We start from the raw sequence: 20,906 nt of genomic DNA, 5'->3' as shown, positions 1-20,906 counted from the left end.
CCTGAATTATACAAAGCGCCCAAAGCTTTATTCCAAATCGTACAGGTTTATTTCTTATAAATTGTTTGAGTATGGTACGACCACAAAATTTAACCATCATCTCATTGATCGAAAGGGCAGAACAAAAAAAATCAAATTGCTAAATATTTTTTGTAAAAATGTTTATTATTTTTTTGACTCTCCATACTCTATCTGCATCATTTCTGTCTTCCTTTTTATTCATTTTAAATTTTTTTTTTATATTTTCAAATTTATTACGCGACATGGTTTCAGAAACTGTATCGGAATGGTACAAAGAATCGGTAGACCAATAATCCCTATAACATTTACGACTGTTGATAATAGAAAACATAACTATCCCAATGAATTTATTCAAATCATCAGTATCAATATCTAAATCATTTTCAGCACTTGCTTCAATTATATAATCTTTTATTTCATCTGAAAAAAATAACTCAAACAACTTATCGCATGTTTTTTCACACAAATTATTTTTTATCTCCTCATCCAAAAATATTTCTGATTTTGTTAGAGAATAATAAAATTTTTCTCCATCTTTCCATACATACTCATGTGAAGGTTCTAGTTTTTTTTTGAAGAAATGAGGGATTCGTCAACTATTTGATACCCTTCTGGACAATTGCGTCCTTCAATAATCTGAACACTGCCAACTGAATCGTTTTCATTGTTTGATTCATCTCCACTTCCAATATCACCAGGAATCACAGCAACGTTTCTAAATAAACTTTCGGGTAAATTAGAAAACGTTTTATCTGTTCCGTCAACATGATCGGAATCTAAATCCATAAGCTCAGTAGTTTCAATAGTAATACTACTGTCGGATTGCTTTGCGTTTTTTTTTTGCATACTTTACACCAGATGTTATTTTGTAAAGTTATTCAAAATTATAATATATGAGGTTCAAAAATATTATAATAAATCAATCGCAGTAGTAGTCGAAGTTTTTATATAAATTATTATTATTGTAATACAATAGTAATATAAATTTTGTAGTTTATTTTTTTTAAGTATACAAATTTGCGGAAAATATCGGGTACCTATATGGATTTAGGATTGCAGATTTTACTGCAAGTACAAAAAAATGACTGTTCGCCACCTAGCGGCCGTTTTATAAGTGAAATATGATTTGAAATAATTTTAATGTAACTTTTATTATTTAGAAAATTAATGAATGTTAAACCTGTGGATTTTCGCTAGAAAAAATATATTTATAAAATAAATTAAGTTTATCAGCCATTTCGAATGCTCGATATTGATTTTCGATGTAGGAATTTTCAAAAATTAACACCAGATATCAAATCAGCACTCTCAAAAACACAAGAAATATATATTTTCTCGTTTTCCTTCATTTTTCAGAATTTTTCAATTTTTCGTCCGCTATTTTAAATTTTGGATTTTCAAAAATATCAATAATCGATAACAGAAGTCCTACAACCATACTAATAGTGAAATAAAATTGTTTAGTAGGTAGACGTTACATACTTTACTCGAAAAAAAAAGAAATTCAGTTAAAATAAAAAATGAAATTTTCACTAAGTTTGAGCAGCCATATTATTTTTGGATCGCAAAATTTTGAAAATTGTTTGCAGATTCGGAAAGAGCAAGTCTTTTTGCTTCGGAAATAGTATTTTGCATGTCGATTTCAAGCGATTCTACCCATTTTACAAGACGATAAACGAATCGGTAGTCTCATGGTCACTTGGGAAGAAATGGGTTGAGACGGTATGGTCGAGATATATGTGAAAAGTATATATATAGATAGACAGATAGATAATAACAGGATTTACCTGGGTTGTTGATTATCAAAGAAATATTATTTCCAACTCTTACTTTGTTGCGAGATAATCTGGATCCTTCTTTATTAGAGGAATATTATTTTCGATTCTTATTCTCGTTGATGGATGTCTTCCTATTAATCCCAATGGAAGTGGTAGCAATGAATTTTAAACACAATACTTAAGAACACTAGTAAAATCTCACTTTATTTAATAAATAAAGTTCACTCCGTGAGCGGTAATTGAATTAATACAATGGAATTGTAACAATGAATTTTAAACACAATACAGTCGAACCTACGGCACTGCACGCTTTCGGGAGTAGCCGATCCAAGGCACTGCACGCTGGCGGTAGCCAATCACAGCGCTGCGCCAGGTACGGGCATAGCACTAAAAGAGCCCCAAAAAAATTTTCGCGCAATTGTTCGTAGTTCATTAATTAAGCAGGATAATTTTTTTATTCAATAGAACTATTGGATTTTGTCAGCATTAAAATAATTCAATTAAAATTACCTTTTTTAATTTTGATAAAAAATTTGAAAAGTTGAATGAAAAAAACCATTTTAAATACAAAAATATAGGAGTTTTTCTCTCACAAATAATTATTTTTAAATTTTCCCATACAAAATAATTAATTAACTTTTGTGAATAACTTTAGAGTGCATAATAAATAACTTCATAATAGGTTAATTTAATCTTATTATTTTTCGAACCATTACAAAGATCTTTAAAAAATATAAATACAGAATATTATATACATTTAATAAAATTTCACATATCTACAATCAATGTAAAACATATTGTCACAAAATTGAATACCAATGTTTCTTGTAAAAATTCAAAATTATTATATCGTAATATAAATTAAAAAAGCTAAATATAAGAAACTAAAAACGTAATCATTATAAATAAAAATATTTTGAAAATCATTCTAAATGAAAAATTATACTGCACTATTGTAAATATCCATTGTAATATCCATGAGTTCTTGAATATTGTTCAGATGGGTCGAAGTTGATTCAAATCTCCTTTCAAACCACGCTCTGAATTTCATCAGACCATTAAAAGCTTCTTCAGTAGAAATTTCCTTTGGAAGAGACTCACTTGATTCTTCATCTTCATGAATAGAATTTTCTTCGCTTAAATCTTCGGCTTCAACTTGATTTGACGATGTAATTCTGAAACAAAAAAATTTAATTTTATTAAATAATTACAAAATGTCAAGTATAGATTCACAGGTTTTTTAATTTATACCTTTCGTAAATTTCTTGGACATCTAAAATTTTCCATCCATTCACTTGATAGTCCTCGACGATCCAATTTTTTGCAACTTCAAAAGTGCAGTCAGCATATTCAGGAACACTTTGGAGTAATTGAACCAATTGATTGACGTCTTCACTCGATACTTGATTGTTTTGTTCAGAAGTAGCCCGGCCGAAAATCCTATTCCACGAATTGCGAAGGTCCTGCTCAGTCACCAAGTTCCAAGAGCTCGCAATTCGGTAGCAGCAATCTTTAACTGTCTGCTTTTTAGCCAACTCGATGATACTTTCTCCTTCCTGCTGCAGAATCAGCTCTCGTAGCAGCTTCTTTCTTAACATTCTCTTCATCTTTTCAATAACCCGCTGATCCATAGGTTGAATCAGGGCTGTCACGTTTGCAGGCAAGAATAACACCTGTACTGTATCATTGATTGCGTTCAACTCAGCAGCAGGCGGATGCAACGGAGCGTTGTCAAGCAGTAATAAAACCTTTCGGCTTTCTGGATGTTTCTCGTGTACCTCCTTGATGAAAACGTCCTTGAACCAATCCATGAATAGTTTCCTATCCATCCAAGCTGACAGGGAGTTCATGTATGTTACCGGCAACTTCTCTTTCTCGAACTTCGCAAAACATCTCGGACTTTTTGATTTGCCGATAACCAAAGGAGTGATTTTGTGTGTGCCCGATGCATTGGCGCAACACATCACTGTCACACGCTCTTTCAGCTCCTTAAATCCCGATGCCTGTTTTTCAGTGCCAGCTGCTAATGTCTTCTTTGGCAATGATTTGTAATGCGTACCAGTTTCATCGGCATTGTAAACTTGATCTTCTTCGTAGCTATTTTCTCGAAGATGATTTTGGAGCCATATCTTGAATTCGTCTGCCGCAGTGGTGTCAGACGACAGTTTTTCACCTTGCATCGATAATTGACGGATGCCGTACGTTTTCTTGAAGTGATCCAACCAACCGTTGCTTGCCTTGAAGTCACTTGGTCCTCCGATGATTTTATTGACCTCCAAAGCCTTGAGTTTGAGAAGATCACCCGTTACTGGAACTCCTGCGGCGCGCAGCTGCTTGAACCACTCGAACAAAACCTTTTCTCGCAAATTTTCTTCGACACGAATTCTTTTGCTGCTCAAAACTTGCTGGCTATCATCCAATTCTTGGGCTCTCTTCAGTATCGCCGATCTGCTCGTCTTGATTCTCCGGATAGTCGAGGGATCAACACTGTACTCCACAGCTAAATCCTGCGTTTTTTCTCCTTTGTCAATTTTTGTCAGAATATCTCTCTTCTGCTGCACTGTCAAGTTAATCTGCTGCTTCCTAACTCCTGTGGATTGCTGGTTCAACGGTGTGTTTTCATCAAAACTAAATCGCTTGATCGTTTTCGGCGACACATTGTACTCTTTGGCAACGTTAGCCATCTTCTTCTTTTCAAGTAGCACCTTCCGTTGTACATCAGAAATTTGAGATGAAGTCAAACTCTTCGCCATAATAATCTGAAGAATAGAAAAAAAAGAAGTTCAATAAGTATTCATAAACTCAATAATGAATAAAGGAAAAAATTTAGTATTTGAAATTTCAAAATTGAATAAATAAAAAATATATGTATGCTACTTACATCTTCAAAATGAATATTCACTTTAAAACACTCAAATTTCGTACATATTTATATTTATACACAAATATATGTATGTGTGTATATAACTATATGTATATATTTATGTACGATTTACATGTACATATACTAAAACTCCATTGAATATTATACGAAATATAATGTTTACGTAGAGCGAAAACGAAAATGTGTAACTTGCCACTGCGAGATTAAACATAGACTGAACACAGAAATCTTACTAATAGAAGCTAGAAGCAAGAGAAGTAGAGAGAAGAAGAGAGCGAAGTCATAAACTTTAAATCGTTTTATTATCTGCGCCTGATCAGAGACATTACCTGCTCGGTAAAGAGGGCCCCCCCGATGAGTGGGCTACTAATGACGGTACTGCGCAACGTGTAGTTTCTAGGGTATAGAGGCGCGCAGTGACTCGGGCAATGCAGTGCCGAAGGGTGCAGTGCCGTAGGTTCGACTGTATTTAAGATCACTAATAAAATCTTACTTTATTTGATAAATAGGATTCACTCCGTGAGCTGTAATTGAATTAATACAATTGTGTTTCCGCGCGTCACGAATCAACTGCCGAAAGAAATTGGTACGCTTTTTTATATATTGAATATTGACTCATTAGCCTACATTGATTTGTCGAGTAATCAAAAAGTTAATATGTCAGTGTTACGATTTCAGGGTTGGAATTCTGCTGGGTTCGGTTAGTTTGACAATTTTGTGTTTCGTAAAGATGTAATACATTTTAGTGCTTATTTTGCTACTTTGAGCTTGCTTCATTGCCGGAGACCTCAAAATAAGTAGAGCTTACGTATCAGGATGCAACACTCATACCAAAACCAGGTCAACCGTTCCAACATGTCACATCTTGCCGGCCAATTAGTCTACTCCCTACGCTATCTAAATTCTCAGAAAAAATAATACTTAAGTGAGTAAACAAAGTCATACAAGATCAAACCATAATACCTGTCCATCTATTGGGTTTTCGTAATAATCATGCCATAATAGAACAAATAAATAAAGTTACTACTAAAATAAGAAATGCTTTTGAAAAAAAATGATTTTGTAATGCAGTATTTCTACATGTAGCTTGAGCGTTTGATAAAATTTTGCATCAAGAACTAAATAAAATCTTTCCAAAAGAACTATTCCTGCTACTAGAATCGTATCTAAGCTGTAGAACCTTTAAGGTAATAATGAATAATGAAACAACCAATTTTCATCCAATAAAAGCCGACGCCCCTCAGGGGAATGTACTTGGCCTTCTTTTATACTCAATATATACTTATGATCTCTCGAAAATGTAAAATGTTAAGATTGTAACTAATTATTGAATTATTGTAAAAATCTTTACTCATTGTCGAAAAGACAGATTATAAATAAAATTGGAAATAAAAAGAAAACAAAAATTTTAATGCTAACGTCAACGAAGTTAGACCAAATATAACAGTTGGTTTTATATATATTAATATATTTAATTAATACTAATATACTTAATATGCACAGGTAATACCAAAACAAAACGATCAGAGGGAGATAAAATCAGAGGGAGATATCGAAGCAAACCGTTGTTCAAGCAGAGCTAAGTAGATATACTAAAGAAGTAAACACAAATAATATACTCAAACATAATATAGAGCTTCTAATGCAAAAAATGGATACTATGTTAAATCTTTTAACTGTACTAGAAAACAAAATGGCATAATAAGCAGTCTAAACTCGCTATCTGGAACGCAAACGAACTTATGCAGAGGCATATTGAATTAAAAGCATATTTAATCTTTAAAAATATAGACATCATGTTGATATCAGAAATACACTTTACAAGTGAAAACTATCTTAATGTATCAAACTACACGGTACATAAAGCCTATTATCCACTTAATAAAGTACACAGAGGTACTACGATTATTATCAAAACTAAAATAAACCAATACAGCTGTAACGACAGCTTGCTCGTGATTAATTTTTAAGGGTCGGCAAGTGAGGCGCACTCGCTCATAGTAATCGAGGAGGGGGGGGGGAAGCAATGAAATTAATTAAAAATCACACAAAATCCCAATCACATCAAATCTAATCAAAATCAAATCACACTTCAAATACTGTAAATGAAGAAACCGTATAATAATACTTATAACCAACTATACAAACTCTTAACCTCTAATAAACACAACGGTGTTACAAGCACGTCTTAACTCTACAGAATACAACGATGTTCTTAACATCTACTACAATAAAAGAACAAAGAACAAATTATCGCGCATACAAATCTAACCGACTTATAAACATGTCGCCCGGTGACAGGATTGCCTGAACGGTAAGCTACCTGAACAAATTTATGACGCCGACCTTAATTAAGGCAGGTAGCCTTAATTACCTATCTGACTCTTACGACTACTTGCTGTGCCATTCCGCTAAGAGAGAGAGAGAGAGAGAGAGAGAGAGAGAGAGAGAGAGAGAGAGAGAGAGAGAGAGAGAGAGAGAGAAAGAAATTAGATTAAGAGCCTTGACCTTATCGATGCAGGAACGAGAGGCCTGGCTGCGCACTGTGGATGGTGTTGCTGGCCGTCGCTGGGCAATTCTTTGCCGGCTCCTCCGGGTAGCGTCTCTAGCAGATGCTGGAAAAAGGCTCTTGTCCTTTGTTTCTCCTCGGCTTCTCGTCTCAGGTCCTTGGCGGCGTGTGCGTTCGGCTAACCTTTGCACACTCAACTCTGCACCGCTACCGACTAAAAACCGTCTGTACCGCTGATCGACTTAGAACCGTCTCTACCTCCGACCGACTAATGATCAGTCCCTCTGATCGACTGAAAACCTTCTATCGCTCGTTCGCTTCCGCAATTGTCAGCTACCTCGCTCGCTCTTTTTCTCCCCACTTCACCTACTTATTAAACAGCGCGAGACCAACGCGCTAATTGGTTACGCGTCGCACGCCTGCCTAATCCTGCGTGGGGCACGCACGTCACTTACTCTCTCTCTCTCTTTTTCTAATACCTCTCTTAGCCGTCAACTTAATGGCTTCAGGCCGGCTCGGCCTCGCTCGGCAATCTCCGTCGGCTGAAACAAAGATCATGCATTAGGCGCATTCTTAAATGCGCCTAACGCTGGTCACCGTGCCTTGTCGAGAGAGGGGGAATTGGGGAAAAATACCGATGAGAATAAGCACCTACACAAGTAAAGTTTATTTACAAACAACCAGTGTAATCATCAAGAATAAAGATGAATCGATAACAATATCAGCTGCTTACTGTCCTCCAAACAAGACAATTACAAAAAAAAAAAAAAATAGATTGACTTTTTCAAGATACTTGGAAGTCGTTTTATAGTACAGTTATATAATTGTATAGTACTAATTACCATAAACCATCAAGTATTTAATAAAGTGAACAATAACATAAAAGTCGACTGGAAAAAATATGCTCTTAACATAGAGGAATGCATATCATAAAACAGCAATATAGAAAGCAGCATCAACTCAATCAACGTAACTAACTGAAACTATTGACAAATGCTCTACTACAATAAACACAACAAACCACTTCGACTTAAATAGCCCAAAAAATCGAAGAAACGAGATTATTAAGAAAAAGGTATCAAATAACTAGATCAAGTCAAGTTAAAAGTAAAGTTAACCCATTAAGGCCCATGCCAAACCTGGGAAAGATAGCGCCAAACTAACTATGTCAATCGTAGCTAAATCGAAAAAAAAATACCCGTGTTTTTTCTTTTGCCATTTTTAATTGTTTATAAAAAATTATTTAAACAAATTATCAAAAAGTTATTATTTTCAAAAAACTGATAGCGGCAATCGATTCTACGGGAAAAAACATGAAAGAAATGTATATAACGTTTTTTGTCAAATGTCAATTTGTTCCAAAAACAAATAACTGTAAAATAAATGTACTAGAAATGTCCAAATATACTAAAAACTTTTGTAATGAAAACTGAATCCATAATATTACATAAAACCGTTAGCCCGCCACTCAAACGTGATCTCTAACACGGTTTCAATAGAAAAAAAATTTTGCAAACTCTTTGCAACTTCGTAACCCAACAATTACTATGTTAGTCAAATTTTCAAATGTACAATTTCTGAAAATTCAAAGCTTTCTGTCCTATTTTCTTAAACAAATTGACGTCTGACAAAAAAACGTTATATACATTTCTTTCATGTTTTTTCCCGTAGAATCGATTGCCGCTATCAGTTTTTTGAAAATAATAACTTTTTGATAATTTGTTTAAATAATTTTTTATAAACAATTGCAAACGGCAAAAGAAAAAACAGGGGTATTTTTTTTTCGATTTAGCTACGATTGGCATAGTTAGTTTGGCGCTATCTTTCCCAGGTTTGGCCTGGGCCTTAATGGGTTAATAAAGCAACTAAAGATCTAAAGAAAATGTTATATGAAGAAAAAAATACACAAGCGTCGTGTTATCTCAGATCACTGAGTTCTACAGAAGCAACAGATTACTCATTATGGAAACCTACTAAACGACTTCAACGACCAACTTCAATTATACCGCCTATCAGAAGACCTGGTAATAAATAGGCAAATTGATGAATGTAAATGAAGTATTACAAATTATTAATAATGTTATTATTTATAATAATTATAATTATCAATAATAATCTTAATTTAACAATATTAAATTAAGATTAGAAAAGCTCCCGATTCTGATAATATCACAAGAAAAATGATTAAAATGTTACCTTCAATTGCAATAAGATACCTAACAATTATTTTTATTGCATACTTGCGTCTCTGCTATTTTACTTCCCAATAGAAAGTAGCAGATATTGTTTAAATACCTAAACCCGGTAAAGAATCAGAACTGATAATGTCATATAGTAAACTGATTAGCCTTTTACCAGCACTTTCTAAAATTTTTGAAAAACTAATTCTAGTTAGATTAAAGTCAATAATATTAAATAGAAAACTTATCCCTGATTATCAATTCGATTTCAGGTGTAATCATTCCACGATTGAACAAGTAAATAGAATAGTATCTGTTGCGAGGAAAGCCATCAAAGATTAACAATACTGCACTGGTATATTCCTGAACGTTGCCCAGACTTTTGACATGGTTTGACATGAAAAGCTACTGCACAAGCTCAAGAGATATTTTCCTGAGCCCCACTATGAATTGTTTTCGTCTTATCTACATAATAGAGTTATCAGTCTATCAAGTTAAAATAAATAAAAACGAATAAAAGCGTTAGTTAATATAAACAGGAGTTCTGCAGGGCAGTGTTCTAGGTTCAACACTATATCTGTTATATAACTCGGAGCTATTAAAGTTTATTAATATCTTAACAGCGATATATGCAGATGATACAGCAATTTAACAGTACACTCAGAGGCAACAATAGCAACAAAACATTACAAAATTACATGAAAAATCACTTTCAAAATTAGTTTAAGTCCTGGAGAATAATAGTAAATGAGGGTCAATTAATACATACGGCATTCACGCTTCGAAAAGATACCTGTCCTATTAAATTAAACGATAAATATATTCCGCAAAGCAATCAAGTAAAATATCTAAGTATTCACCTAGACCAAAGACTTACCATGGGAAGAACATATATTCGCTAAACGTAAACAGTTGTGTCTAAAATGAAGGAAAATGTACTGGCTTATCGGAACAAAATTGGAGCTGTCAATTGAAAACAAACTGCTGCTATATGAAGCTGTACTTAAATCAGTCTGGACATATTGTATTTAACTATGGGGGGCTGCTTCTAACTCCAATATCGAAATTCTGTAAAGATTTCAATCGAAACCCCTACACAATTTAGTACGGGCCCATGGTTCGTACCGAATGAAATTACCCGAAATGATTTACAGATATCTACAGTCAAAGAAGAAATTAAAAAATTCTACGCAAAATATAGTCCCAGATTTCATACCACCCAAATAAACTTCTCAACAAACTTCTCAAGACATCCATTGCCACACCAGACTGAAAAAACATAAACTAATCATTGCGCAAATAAATTAACATAATTATTTCAACCATACTGTAAAACAAAGACAGTTAGTGTTTGTGTGTGTGTCACACTTTTCCGATTTGAGGGAGGCACAGCGTAATCAAACATTACCATCCTTCTCGCTGGGCACCAACAGGTTGGCTTAGCCCACTGTCTTTCACTCCTTCGCTTTCAAACATTTTTGGAGATCCGGAAGTCAAGTTTGCTGCGACATTCCTGACGCACACAACAAGTCGGAACATTTTTAATCTAAGGCGGCGACCTCCTCGAAAGGAGTACCGATCTTTTCAAGGTTCAACGCTCAAGGAGAGCGGAACTAAAGGTTTGACCCTCGGTTTGGGCGCGACGGGACTCTAGTTGCCCCGACGTCTGCCGCGTCGGAAGCACGCAGCATACAAATCTTACGAGATTTGCTTGACCTGGTACCACTACCCCGCAGAGGCCAACCCAAATTGGGATGTCAGAAGAGAGACTCAGCTAGGACAGCCAGAGGAGATTCCTAAGACGATCAACCAGCTAAGCCTCCCCTCTTGGGCTCGCGTTCGAAAACATCCCACCCTGCGTACCTGTATTAAGGGAGTTCTCCCATGACTCACAGGTCCATCGTTTCGACGTACCTAGGCACGTCTTCCCATTGCGTTTCGGTCATCCCCGCTCACGCTGGTGGGTATCCGTCATTCGAAAAGTTCCCCGATTTCATCCCAACGTCGGATTCCTCCTTCAAAAAAGCGGCTTTTATGACTGGCTGATACTGGTATTTGCTCTTTCGATTTGGTGTTTTGACTTTTGGGTCAGGGCGGGGTCTCGTCTAGCCGACAAGGCGAATCCTCAGGCAGTTTTCAGTATTCATGCCGGTCATGCCACATGTTCAATTCAAAGCTCCGATATCAGGTTAAGTAGGGTAATTCGCGTTCAAATTGTCGAACTTCAGAGTTTATTTATGAAATTCAATGTTCAAAATTATTGTTCAAATTTTTAAGCTTATACGCTTGTGTAGGTTTAAAAATTAGGTTATTGTGCGAGTTTTGGTCCTTTGGTTAGGGACCTTGTAAGAGGCGGCGTCTTTCTACCATAGTTTGTAACTATTTTTCTACGCTTTCTCTTTGTTATAGGTGCTCCTTCCCTGGGCTCTATGACTTTTCTAGCAAATTCTTTAAAGGCTTTGTAGATTTTCCTACTAGATACTAGGGCCGTTTCCGGGCATGGCTATGTATGACCCTCCTCTTCAACGGCCTCTATTAATGGCTTTCTTAGTTCCCTTACATCTTCTCAGTTAAAGAGAATATGACTTTCGCTTTCTATTTCTCCACAGCTACACAGTTGGTCTTCGCATAATCCTCTTTTGTGGAGGTATGACTTAAAAGCACCATGTCCAGTCATGAACTGGACTGTGTAGTGATTGGGATTTAGTCACCTCTTCTTTAATCTGTCCTTGATTACTGGGAAGTAGCAGTACGTTCTCCTGCCATTTGTGGCTGACAGCCATCTCTCCTGCCATACCCTTTCGATTTCATCGTTGATGAGTTGTATGGCTTTCGAGATTTTTAGTCTGCCCGATCGAAGTTCCTCCGATTTAATTCGGATGCCGTGCATTTTAATCGATTTCCCTTTCCTGACGCAGTACTTTGCAACTCTCGCGTCAAGCTCGGGAGGCTGCAAGCACGTGCGCCGCTTCATGAGAGATCGATTTGTAGGCTTTGAGTTTTCTGCAAAGAACTAATCGCTGCAATCTTTCTAAAGCAGATTGTTGTTTGACATTAGTTCTTTGCCACCATCCCGCAGCAGCATATGTAACTTTCGATAATAGGAAGCCATTATATATCTTTTTCATAGAATTGAATTTTAGGCCCCAGTTCACTTTTGCTATTTTACTTAGCTTGAAATAGGTGTTATTACAGTCTTGAACCACGTTTCGAATATGTTCTTTTAATCGGAAGCCCTTCGAGATCATGATTCCTAGGTACTTGACTGTTTTGTGCGTTCTAATGTTGTCTTTCCCAATTTTGACTGTAGAGTTCCTATTCTCGCTTAGCTGGCCTTTAAGTCATATTAGTGCTGACTTTTCTACTGCCAACTTCATTTTGTCAGACTTGCACCAGTTTGTCATTATATTAATGATTTCTTGGGCTTGTCTTTCAAGATCAATGCGTGTCTTTGCCTTGATGATGGGAAGCACATCGTCTGCATAGGCTAGTACCTCGTATCCTGCGTCCCTGATTGCCCGGAGTGGTTTGTCAAAGATGACGTTCCAGCCTACCGGTCCAAAAACTGAACCCTGTGGGCACCCCTTCGTCACTGTTTTCAGTGCTTCTTCGAAGTGAGCATATATGCCCACCTCTCGATCACTGAAGTAGCTCTGGAGGAGCTTATAGATGTTCTTCGGGCAATTTCTTTCTTTCAATTAGGAAAGCAGGCTTGGCCACCATAAGGCATCGAATGCTCCTGAGACGTCCAGTGGAATAGCGGCTACGTACTTGGTCGACGGATCAGATTCTGCCTCTTCTACTATTTCATGTAGTCTTCTAATGGCGTCCTCTGTGGATCTATTTGCCTTAAAGCCAAATTGATCCTCCGAAGACCAGTCCGAGCTATTAAGAATGTTGGATATTCTTTGAATCACAAGCCTCTCGAGTGTATTCCCCGCTATGGGGAGTAGACATACGGGTCTATATGATTTAATCTCGTTCTCGGGTTTTTCAACCCCTTTGAGTAACGTGATTAGCATTCCACTTTTCCATCTTCTGGGGAACACTCCGCATTTTAAGCAGGCGTTGAAAAGTCGCGTCAGTTCCTGGTGTAATGGTTTAGCGTTAACAAGCATCTCTGACTCTATTTTATCTTTGCTTGGTGATTTCCCTGCCTTGTTCGCTCTAAGGGCCATTTCAACTTCCCTTGTTAGGAAAGGCATTGCGTCGCCGGTTGCTGGAACCTCCCGCATATCTCTGCGAATTTCTGCATGTGCATCGTTTTCGCAGCTTGGGTCGTCATCAGGCATTAATTCTTCTAGTAGAGCCATGCTTGTTTCTTTCCAGTCTTTTGTAACTGAACCATTACGGTTAACCGTGCACATCGCTTTTGAGATTCTGACTTTATTGGATGCTTGTTTGTATGGATACGCCCAAGCATTCTTTTCGCTTTCAATAGTGCAGAAGTCTCGCCAGCTATTGCTTTTGGCTCTTTTAATAGCCGTTGCATATTCGGAATTCATTTGACTCAATTTTTCAAGTGATCTCTGGAGGGTTTTCCTTTGTTTTATATTAGGTCCTTCCTTGTTTTTCAGAGCAGCGATTTTTCGTTGTCTTTGTATCGCTCGCTTCTTACTTCGCAAATCAGGATTCCACCAGGGTTGAGAGCGCGTTCTTCTCATTTTTGATGGAATAGAGTCCTTTGCTGCCCTTATTAGAACCTCTTCAAATTTTAAAACATATGTTTCAATGTCTTTAGGGGTTTCTAAGGGGAGCTTAGATAGGTTCTCTTTCTCGAATTCGCAAAGTCTCCCGAATTTCTCCCAATCAGCTTTTCTCATATTGAACCTTGGTTTTAATGTTTCTTCGGTTCGTATGAGTCTGGCTGGCTGTGAGGCGAAATCCAGTTCCATCACTATGGGCCTGTGGTCACTGGTGGTCCATTCTTTCACCGTCCAGCTAGCCAAGACGTTTGACAGATTTGATGTATGTAAAGTTACATCGATGTCCGTCTCACCCCCTGTACTACGGCACGTTGGAAGTTGGTCCCTCCTGTTGGCTTCGCTTTCAAAGGGAGCTGACAGCAACTAATTTCGCTTTCAAATGTAAAATTGTTTTAGCTATTAGGGCTTAAGCAATTCCTTAGCAGGAAGGATGCTGCCCTTCTGTGGAAATATTTTTCCTAAGGGTTTCGGCATGCGTAGTGCGTTCTAGTCATCGAGAGTTACTCGGCCCAATGAACTGTTCTCTCGTACAATGGTGTCGGGCCTTACTCCAGGAGATCGAGGCAAAGAACTTTGGTTGGCTCCTATGACCACGGCCGCGACTCTTTACCCACAGTAGTGGCACCTACCGATTGCCAGTCGATAGAAAGTAATTTCTTATCTACCCGAATTAAATTCGGATTGCCGGGACCAGTGTTCCTCTGCAACTAGCTCCCGGAGCGGTCTCCCGTCTTCTAAGAGGGCGCGCGGTACCACAATCCTAAGAGATTTCCCCTCAAGTAACTCCCGGATTTTGGCTTTTCTGGGCTCGAGTTGAGCACTTGGGGTGTGGTAGACTTCGCATTGAATGTTTGGGCGTTTACAGGCCCCACCTCACCACGTGTTGTCATGGTCCGTGTTGTTTCTTTTGTTTGCCCGGTTGGCCTTTTACCCTGGGGGCAAGCGTTGTGTGTTTTGCCTACTGTTTCTTTACAGAGACAGCGTTTTCAGCCCCACTGCGTGAAGGTACACACATCCGCACTTGTGATTGCAAGTCTTCGTTTAAATACACATTGCATTCACTTCGGGTCGACTAGCATTGGTTGCTTGTCGAGGGCAATCGGTGACGTATTTTGTACTTCAGCATTTACATATGCCCGTACACAAAAGAGAGAAGTTTACGAGGTCCTCTCCCAAAACAACGAATTGTTTGTGTGAGAAGTCTCCGTTCTCTGTTGAGGAAGACAATTACTGTCCGCCGCTTTGACAAAAAATTTTTGCACAAATTGGCCATATGGTGCACTATGTGCATCATCTATGTTTTTGCTAAGCGTACCATAATCGAGCTTCTTGAGAGCGTCGTGATTCCAACCACCTGTAAAACAAAGACAGTATATTTACTGGAGAATAGTGTTATAATAATTCTATAAAAAAAAAAAAAAAAAACTATAAAAATTTCGTAATTTTTGTCTTGATATTTGCCTCGCTACATAAAAGAAAAATATCTGTACATAATGCTAATATACATAATTTAGAAGGCTTGGAATGATCTTTTAAATGAACTTTCGTACTGCTCTATAGGTTTATTTCAGCCAATACATGAAGCTTCATAGTACAGTTATTTTGTTTATGGATATGTACATGAACATAAAATGTAAAATGTGTGAATACGAAATGTGCAACTTATTACAGAATTATGAATGGTGACTATTCATCTTCATCCACTTCTATTAGGTAGCCCGTTGAATAGCACTAACCATTCTTAAGTTCATACGCTACTTTTCTTTTCTTCTTAGCTGCTATCACTGCTCAATTAGCAAAAATTGTTTCTAAAATGTTGCCAAAACATTGTTTTAACACATCGCAACTTTTTTGGCAAGAACAAAAAAGCAGCAGCAGCAATATTTCCGAAACGTCCACATGTCCACCTTTATTTGAAAACAAATGTAATCAAAATGTTGCATTAATCAGTTTTCTGAACGTTGTCACAATGTTGTTACAACATATGCTTGAACATGTTTTGGTGTGATGGCAGAAAATATAATTTTAATTTTTATAAGAATTTTTTGTGTATAGCATCTAAGCCAAGCATGGAACGAGAACAGTTGCTCAATAGCGAGGGGGATCGAGATGAGTGATGACCGCGATAAGAATATCCCTCGAAAAGAAATAAAATCCGTACTACATTCGAGCCAATGTTCTCTCACGCATGCAAAAAGCGCGTAGCCCCCTTGCCCGTGTTTAACAGGCGTCAACATGTCGACGGGAGGAGAGGATCATAAAACCGCGACTGCATCCTGTATGCTACTTTTCCTAACGGATTTTTCCTCCTTTTAAGATGCTCGAAAATTTACCATTGAGATGAAATAAATATTAAAATTGTCCAAACGTAATTATTTAACTTTCGCAATACATCCCGGATAATTATGACCTCTCAAACCTCTCATCAAATTCTCACTCCGAACCTCCGGTTAGCTACAAAATAAGAAAACAGGGAAAATCAAGAAAAAATTATATATGCGCACTATGTTATTAAACGAATTTTTATTGTAAGAAATTACGAAATAATCGCCTTGTTAAGTTACATAAGTTATTTTTGTATTAATTCTCCGATTAAAACTTAAAATAAATAGAATTGCATGATTAGTGAATAATTTAATATAATAAGTTACACGCGTGCGATATAATAAGTTACACTTTATTTTCTATTTCAATACAAATTTTATACTTATAATTATTTGTAATACTTATCTCAATATAAATTATAATCAACTGTAATTGCGAAAAAACCTACGATATTGTCTCTAGTATTAAGTAACTTGTAAGTTATCGAGTTTATACAAAAAAATAATTTTTAAGTTATTGTAAACCTGGTTATTGGATAAATCTTGGTTGAGAACGGTACTCGAGGAGCCATCTCGCGAGCTAAGGCCTGTGCCTTTGCGTCCACGCCTCCGATTTTTTCCACGCTTTCGCTCCAATCAGGGCCCGAAAACCCAGCGAGAAAAATGAGAAGAGACAAACGAGCCAATTAACGTATCATTGCCTGCTCCACTCCTCCCGAAACCAAGACGCTGAGAGAGGGACTTACGATCCAGCCACCCCCAGTGTATAAAAAGAGCTGTACAAGGCCCGAGGGGCGTCGAGAAAAAAATCACACAGTCGAGAAAAAAATCACAGAGAGGAAAATCTTACTTGTGCTACTAGTGAGGAGCAGAAAGTAAAGCAGCCAAACAACAAAGAAGAAAAAAAACAGTAAGCAGACAAAGAGAAATCAACTAGTGTCAAACTTGCAATTCCAGAATAAAAAAACAGTAAGTAAACGAAATAATTTTTATTTCTTTTTTTATCTTTCTTTCCTCTATTTAAGAAATAGCTCGTACCTGCGTTTTTTTTTTTTTTTTTTTTATCTTGTAACGGTCCTATTTATGAGCTAGTTTATTATATCACTGAATCACCCGTCAAATGCATCTTTCTGTTTACTCAAATCAGCACATTAAACGGCGCCACCTCACCAATAATTCGATTGTATTAGTACAAGAGTCTAATTTCATAACCTAAATAAGGAGCGTGACTTCACAAAGTAATAGATATAGATATAATGATTTTTGTTATTTAAGAAAAGAAGAGAGCGAAATTGTAAAGATCGCACATAATTTACAATCCGGTACGGTTTACATGTTAGTGCTCGATAGAATGGCCACTTGAAAAGAAAAAAAAAAGTTAATTGCCCGCATATCTGATGGGTTACAATTAAAAAAATTCAAGAGAATTCCACTGTGTTAGACTGTTGATACAATGAACGAAATCTAGAGCACGATTTCTGCATTTGTTGGAAATATTCTAGAGGAAGTGCTTTTTCTTTTCTAAGATCCAGGATGCCTTTGACCTTATCCCTAGTCGCTGATTCCCTTCAGCCGCTTAACTAGGTCCACATCTGCACTTTTACACGCATACTTGCTCTGTTAAAACAGGACACAGAGCACGCAAGAACGAATAGCAAGAAAATTCATTTATCATCGTCACGAATTCAGCATAACCACTGATGTTTTTGAGTGCAACTTAAAATGAGCAATTTCGTTTTTCCACCATGATTGCGCCTTATCGCCAAATTTAGCATACAAGGCGTGGAAACAATTCCCACCTTCTTCTTTTCTATGCAAGGGTCTCGTCATAACTATAGATGTCTGTAGACGTACCTAAAGTAAAAGCGACTAGCCCAGTCCGCTTTATAACCACGCTGGCGTTGAGATTTTCCGACGTACCTGCTGTACTTGGGATTTCAGTATATACAGTATGCATATACAGTACACATATACAGTATTAAAATGCAGTCCGCAGTGTAACGTTATAAATAACATTTACTTTCGACCCACTAGCATTGAAACGTATCATTTATCAACTATTTAACAGAAGTATTACGATTTATTACTTTGATCAAAATCGTATACAACATTTAAATGTTATTAATTTCATTTTATAACAATATTCTAGCTTATTTGAACGCTTCGAAAACATAAATTTATACTACCAATCTAATTTTATCGTGGCAAATTTTTAATTAAGAAACTTAATTGTCTATCTTCTAAAAACAACTAGATTGTATTCTATATTTTTCTTTCTATTCCTAACTAGTTTTCACAGAAATAACGTGCGAGCAAAGTGTTTATGTATCACCGTCAATTGCACGCTATTATATTTATTTGATGTTTAATTTCAATTTTTTTCTGTTTATAAAAGTTCAGAAGTTATTTTTTTACTGATAATTTTTTGGTATCAGATTCGTTTGTCTACAGACATTTGAAGCCTACTAAAAATACGATATAATATATTTAACAGCCATGAAAATTAATTGTATTCCTCACATTTTTAGAGGCCAGTGGCGGTCATCAGTTTTGAAATACTTCTCTAAAAACTGTAAAAAGAATTTGTTTATGAAACTATTACTCTTGCTAGGTTCAAATTAAGTATAACTTTCTTTTATTATACAACGCTGGATCAATAAGTTTTATCGATGTGTTCTATCCTCTATAATATCCATGAGTATATGTGTTTCGGTGTATGTATAACACACACAGATAGATATAATTTATTATTATTATTATTATTAATATAAATGATTGACTCGAAAACTGTATTCCTTTCTTAATGAAATTTATATCCATGCATTGTTCCAAATGTCATTGTGAATAAATTTCAACTAATATCAATTTATAATAATCAAACTTCTTTTTGAACAATTCCATATAAATTAACTGCATGTAATATTTGATAATTTTTCTTAATTCTAAATAAATATTTATAGGTTAACGTCAAAATATGAATTTGACATGGTTACTGATGCTCGTGACTAGTCTTAAGGATATTAAAGCTTTACCAGAAATAGTCAGAATAGGTAAGTATTATATGAAGTTTATATCATTATCGCATCTTTTTTTTATTCATTTGAAAAGAATGCTAATGTTACTCGGTTACTAGGCAGTTTTAATACGCCAATCAAAGGGATAATCTTGTAACATAATACGTATTGTACTATCTATGTACTACCTATGAAGCGAAAAAATGTTATTTTTGATATTTTTGTTTATAATGCAGAAAGTAATAGAGTAATATTGATGTAATCAACAAAAAATTACAAACTTTGCTATTTAGAACTTTTCAAACATAAGAACTTTGATTGATCAAAGGCAATTTAAGAATAAGTTTAATTTACTCAAAGTGATATCTATAAATAAAATGTTCGTGGTCTAGTTTTTCTTTTACTATATTAAATTATATGCGATTTAGAATTTATATATATTTATCCTTTTTTCATTGTTCAAATAAATTTTTAAGAAAAATACGAAGAATAGTATCGAAAAGAAGTACTTATTAAAGATGGCTTTCTTGGGAAGCAACCGTCTGGCGTCACCACAGCTGACTAAAATTTATAAACTAAAATAAAAATTATTGAAATCGGTGAGCTCGAGTAGGGGGAGAGGTATTCCTCGTTAAAACTTAAAAAATATGTTAAAAAATTAAGTGTTAAAATCAAGTTAAAAAATTACTCTTAATCCTACTGTTTTGATGTGATGGTGGAGTTCAAACTTTGTTTCAAACTGCTATGGTCTCATCAGCGTGCCTGACCTTTATTGAGGCTGATTAGGAGTGGTTTTACTTACCTCCAGACCTTAGCTAACAACTCTTCTATTAGTCGTTATGCACATTTTTTCGCTCTACCTCTGCGAGTGAGCTAGGTACAGGCCGTTTTTGTCCCTTATTTTGGATTACCGAATGAGCGGCTTTCTGAAGCGTTCTTTTCAACTCCAGTTAAAAAGCAGCTATGATCTCTTCGTTTCACTTTCTCGTCTTAACCAATACGCTCTCATATGACATATCAGTTGCATGGTTCTGTTTTACCGATTTATCAATGTCGTCACCTTCTCTATTGCCGGTATTTTATAGCAGCCAGTGTCTCTTGCTGTTTCTTTTCATTCTCTGTAAGATTTCTTCAGAGGATCTAGATAGCGTTGCCAGTGTCTTCTCTCTCGTAGCTGCAACTGCTATCGTGATCGAATACACTTCCACGCTAGCAATTTCGTGAACGGTTGAAATGCTCTCCTCAAAATCTATGAAACTTTCAACGAACACCTGGAGTTTCATCGAGTCGGATCACTAGGAGGATTTTCGTCATTGATGGTATCTTCTTAGGAAATACTGTTTGTGTTATCAACCATCTCCTATAAATGTATTCATTTTTCGAGTTCCTTTCTCTATCTGGTTTTAGCTCTATATATTTTATTTTTGCGGTACCCATCACGAACGTGGCGAGCATCTCCCGATCCATAATCTGGCGAGGTACCTGATGAG

At 36.2% G+C, this 20,906-nt stretch overlaps 2 protein-coding genes across 2 annotated transcripts in view; one reads left to right on the top strand and one right to left on the bottom strand.

The window, feature by feature from the left end:
* LOC131675042 (glutamate receptor ionotropic, kainate 2-like) overlaps positions 1-20,906 on the top strand; it is a 2,022,482-nt gene that overhangs the window by 279,684 nt on the left and 1,721,892 nt on the right. The window contains exon 4 of the mRNA XM_058953868.1: positions 19,363-19,452. Within this exon, the coding sequence (XP_058809851.1) occupies positions 19,377-19,452 (76 nt within the window). The 5' untranslated portion in view covers positions 19,363-19,376. The remainder of the gene's footprint in view (positions 1-19,362; positions 19,453-20,906) is intronic.
* Positions 2,740-4,552, bottom strand: LOC131675043 (jerky protein homolog-like). Its single transcript, XM_058953869.1, has 2 exons — positions 3,051-4,552; positions 2,740-2,974 (listed from the first exon to the last, which is right to left on the bottom strand). Exons 1-2 carry the CDS (start codon positions 4,550-4,552, stop codon positions 2,740-2,742), a joined length of 1,737 nt encoding a protein of 578 aa, XP_058809852.1.

This window comes from Phymastichus coffea, unplaced genomic scaffold (assembly GCF_024137745.1).
Source record: "Phymastichus coffea isolate CEN01 unplaced genomic scaffold, Cenicafe_Pcof_1.1 PCOF00015, whole genome shotgun sequence".
Taxonomy (NCBI): domain Eukaryota; kingdom Metazoa; phylum Arthropoda; class Insecta; order Hymenoptera; family Eulophidae; genus Phymastichus; species Phymastichus coffea.
This window is presented reverse-complemented; position numbering and strand designations above follow the sequence as displayed.

What these genes read in the sequence shown, in the direction of transcription:
- LOC131675043 (XM_058953869.1), bottom strand. Translation starts at nt 4,552, where the DNA reads ATGGCGAAGAGTTTGACTTCATCTCAAATTTCTGATGTACAACGGAAG. An exon ending in GTCCAAGAAATTTACGAAAG is followed by an intron (nt 2,975 to 3,050) that starts GTATAAATTAAA and finishes TTTTTGTTTCAG; the next exon opens with AATTACATCGTCAAATCAAG.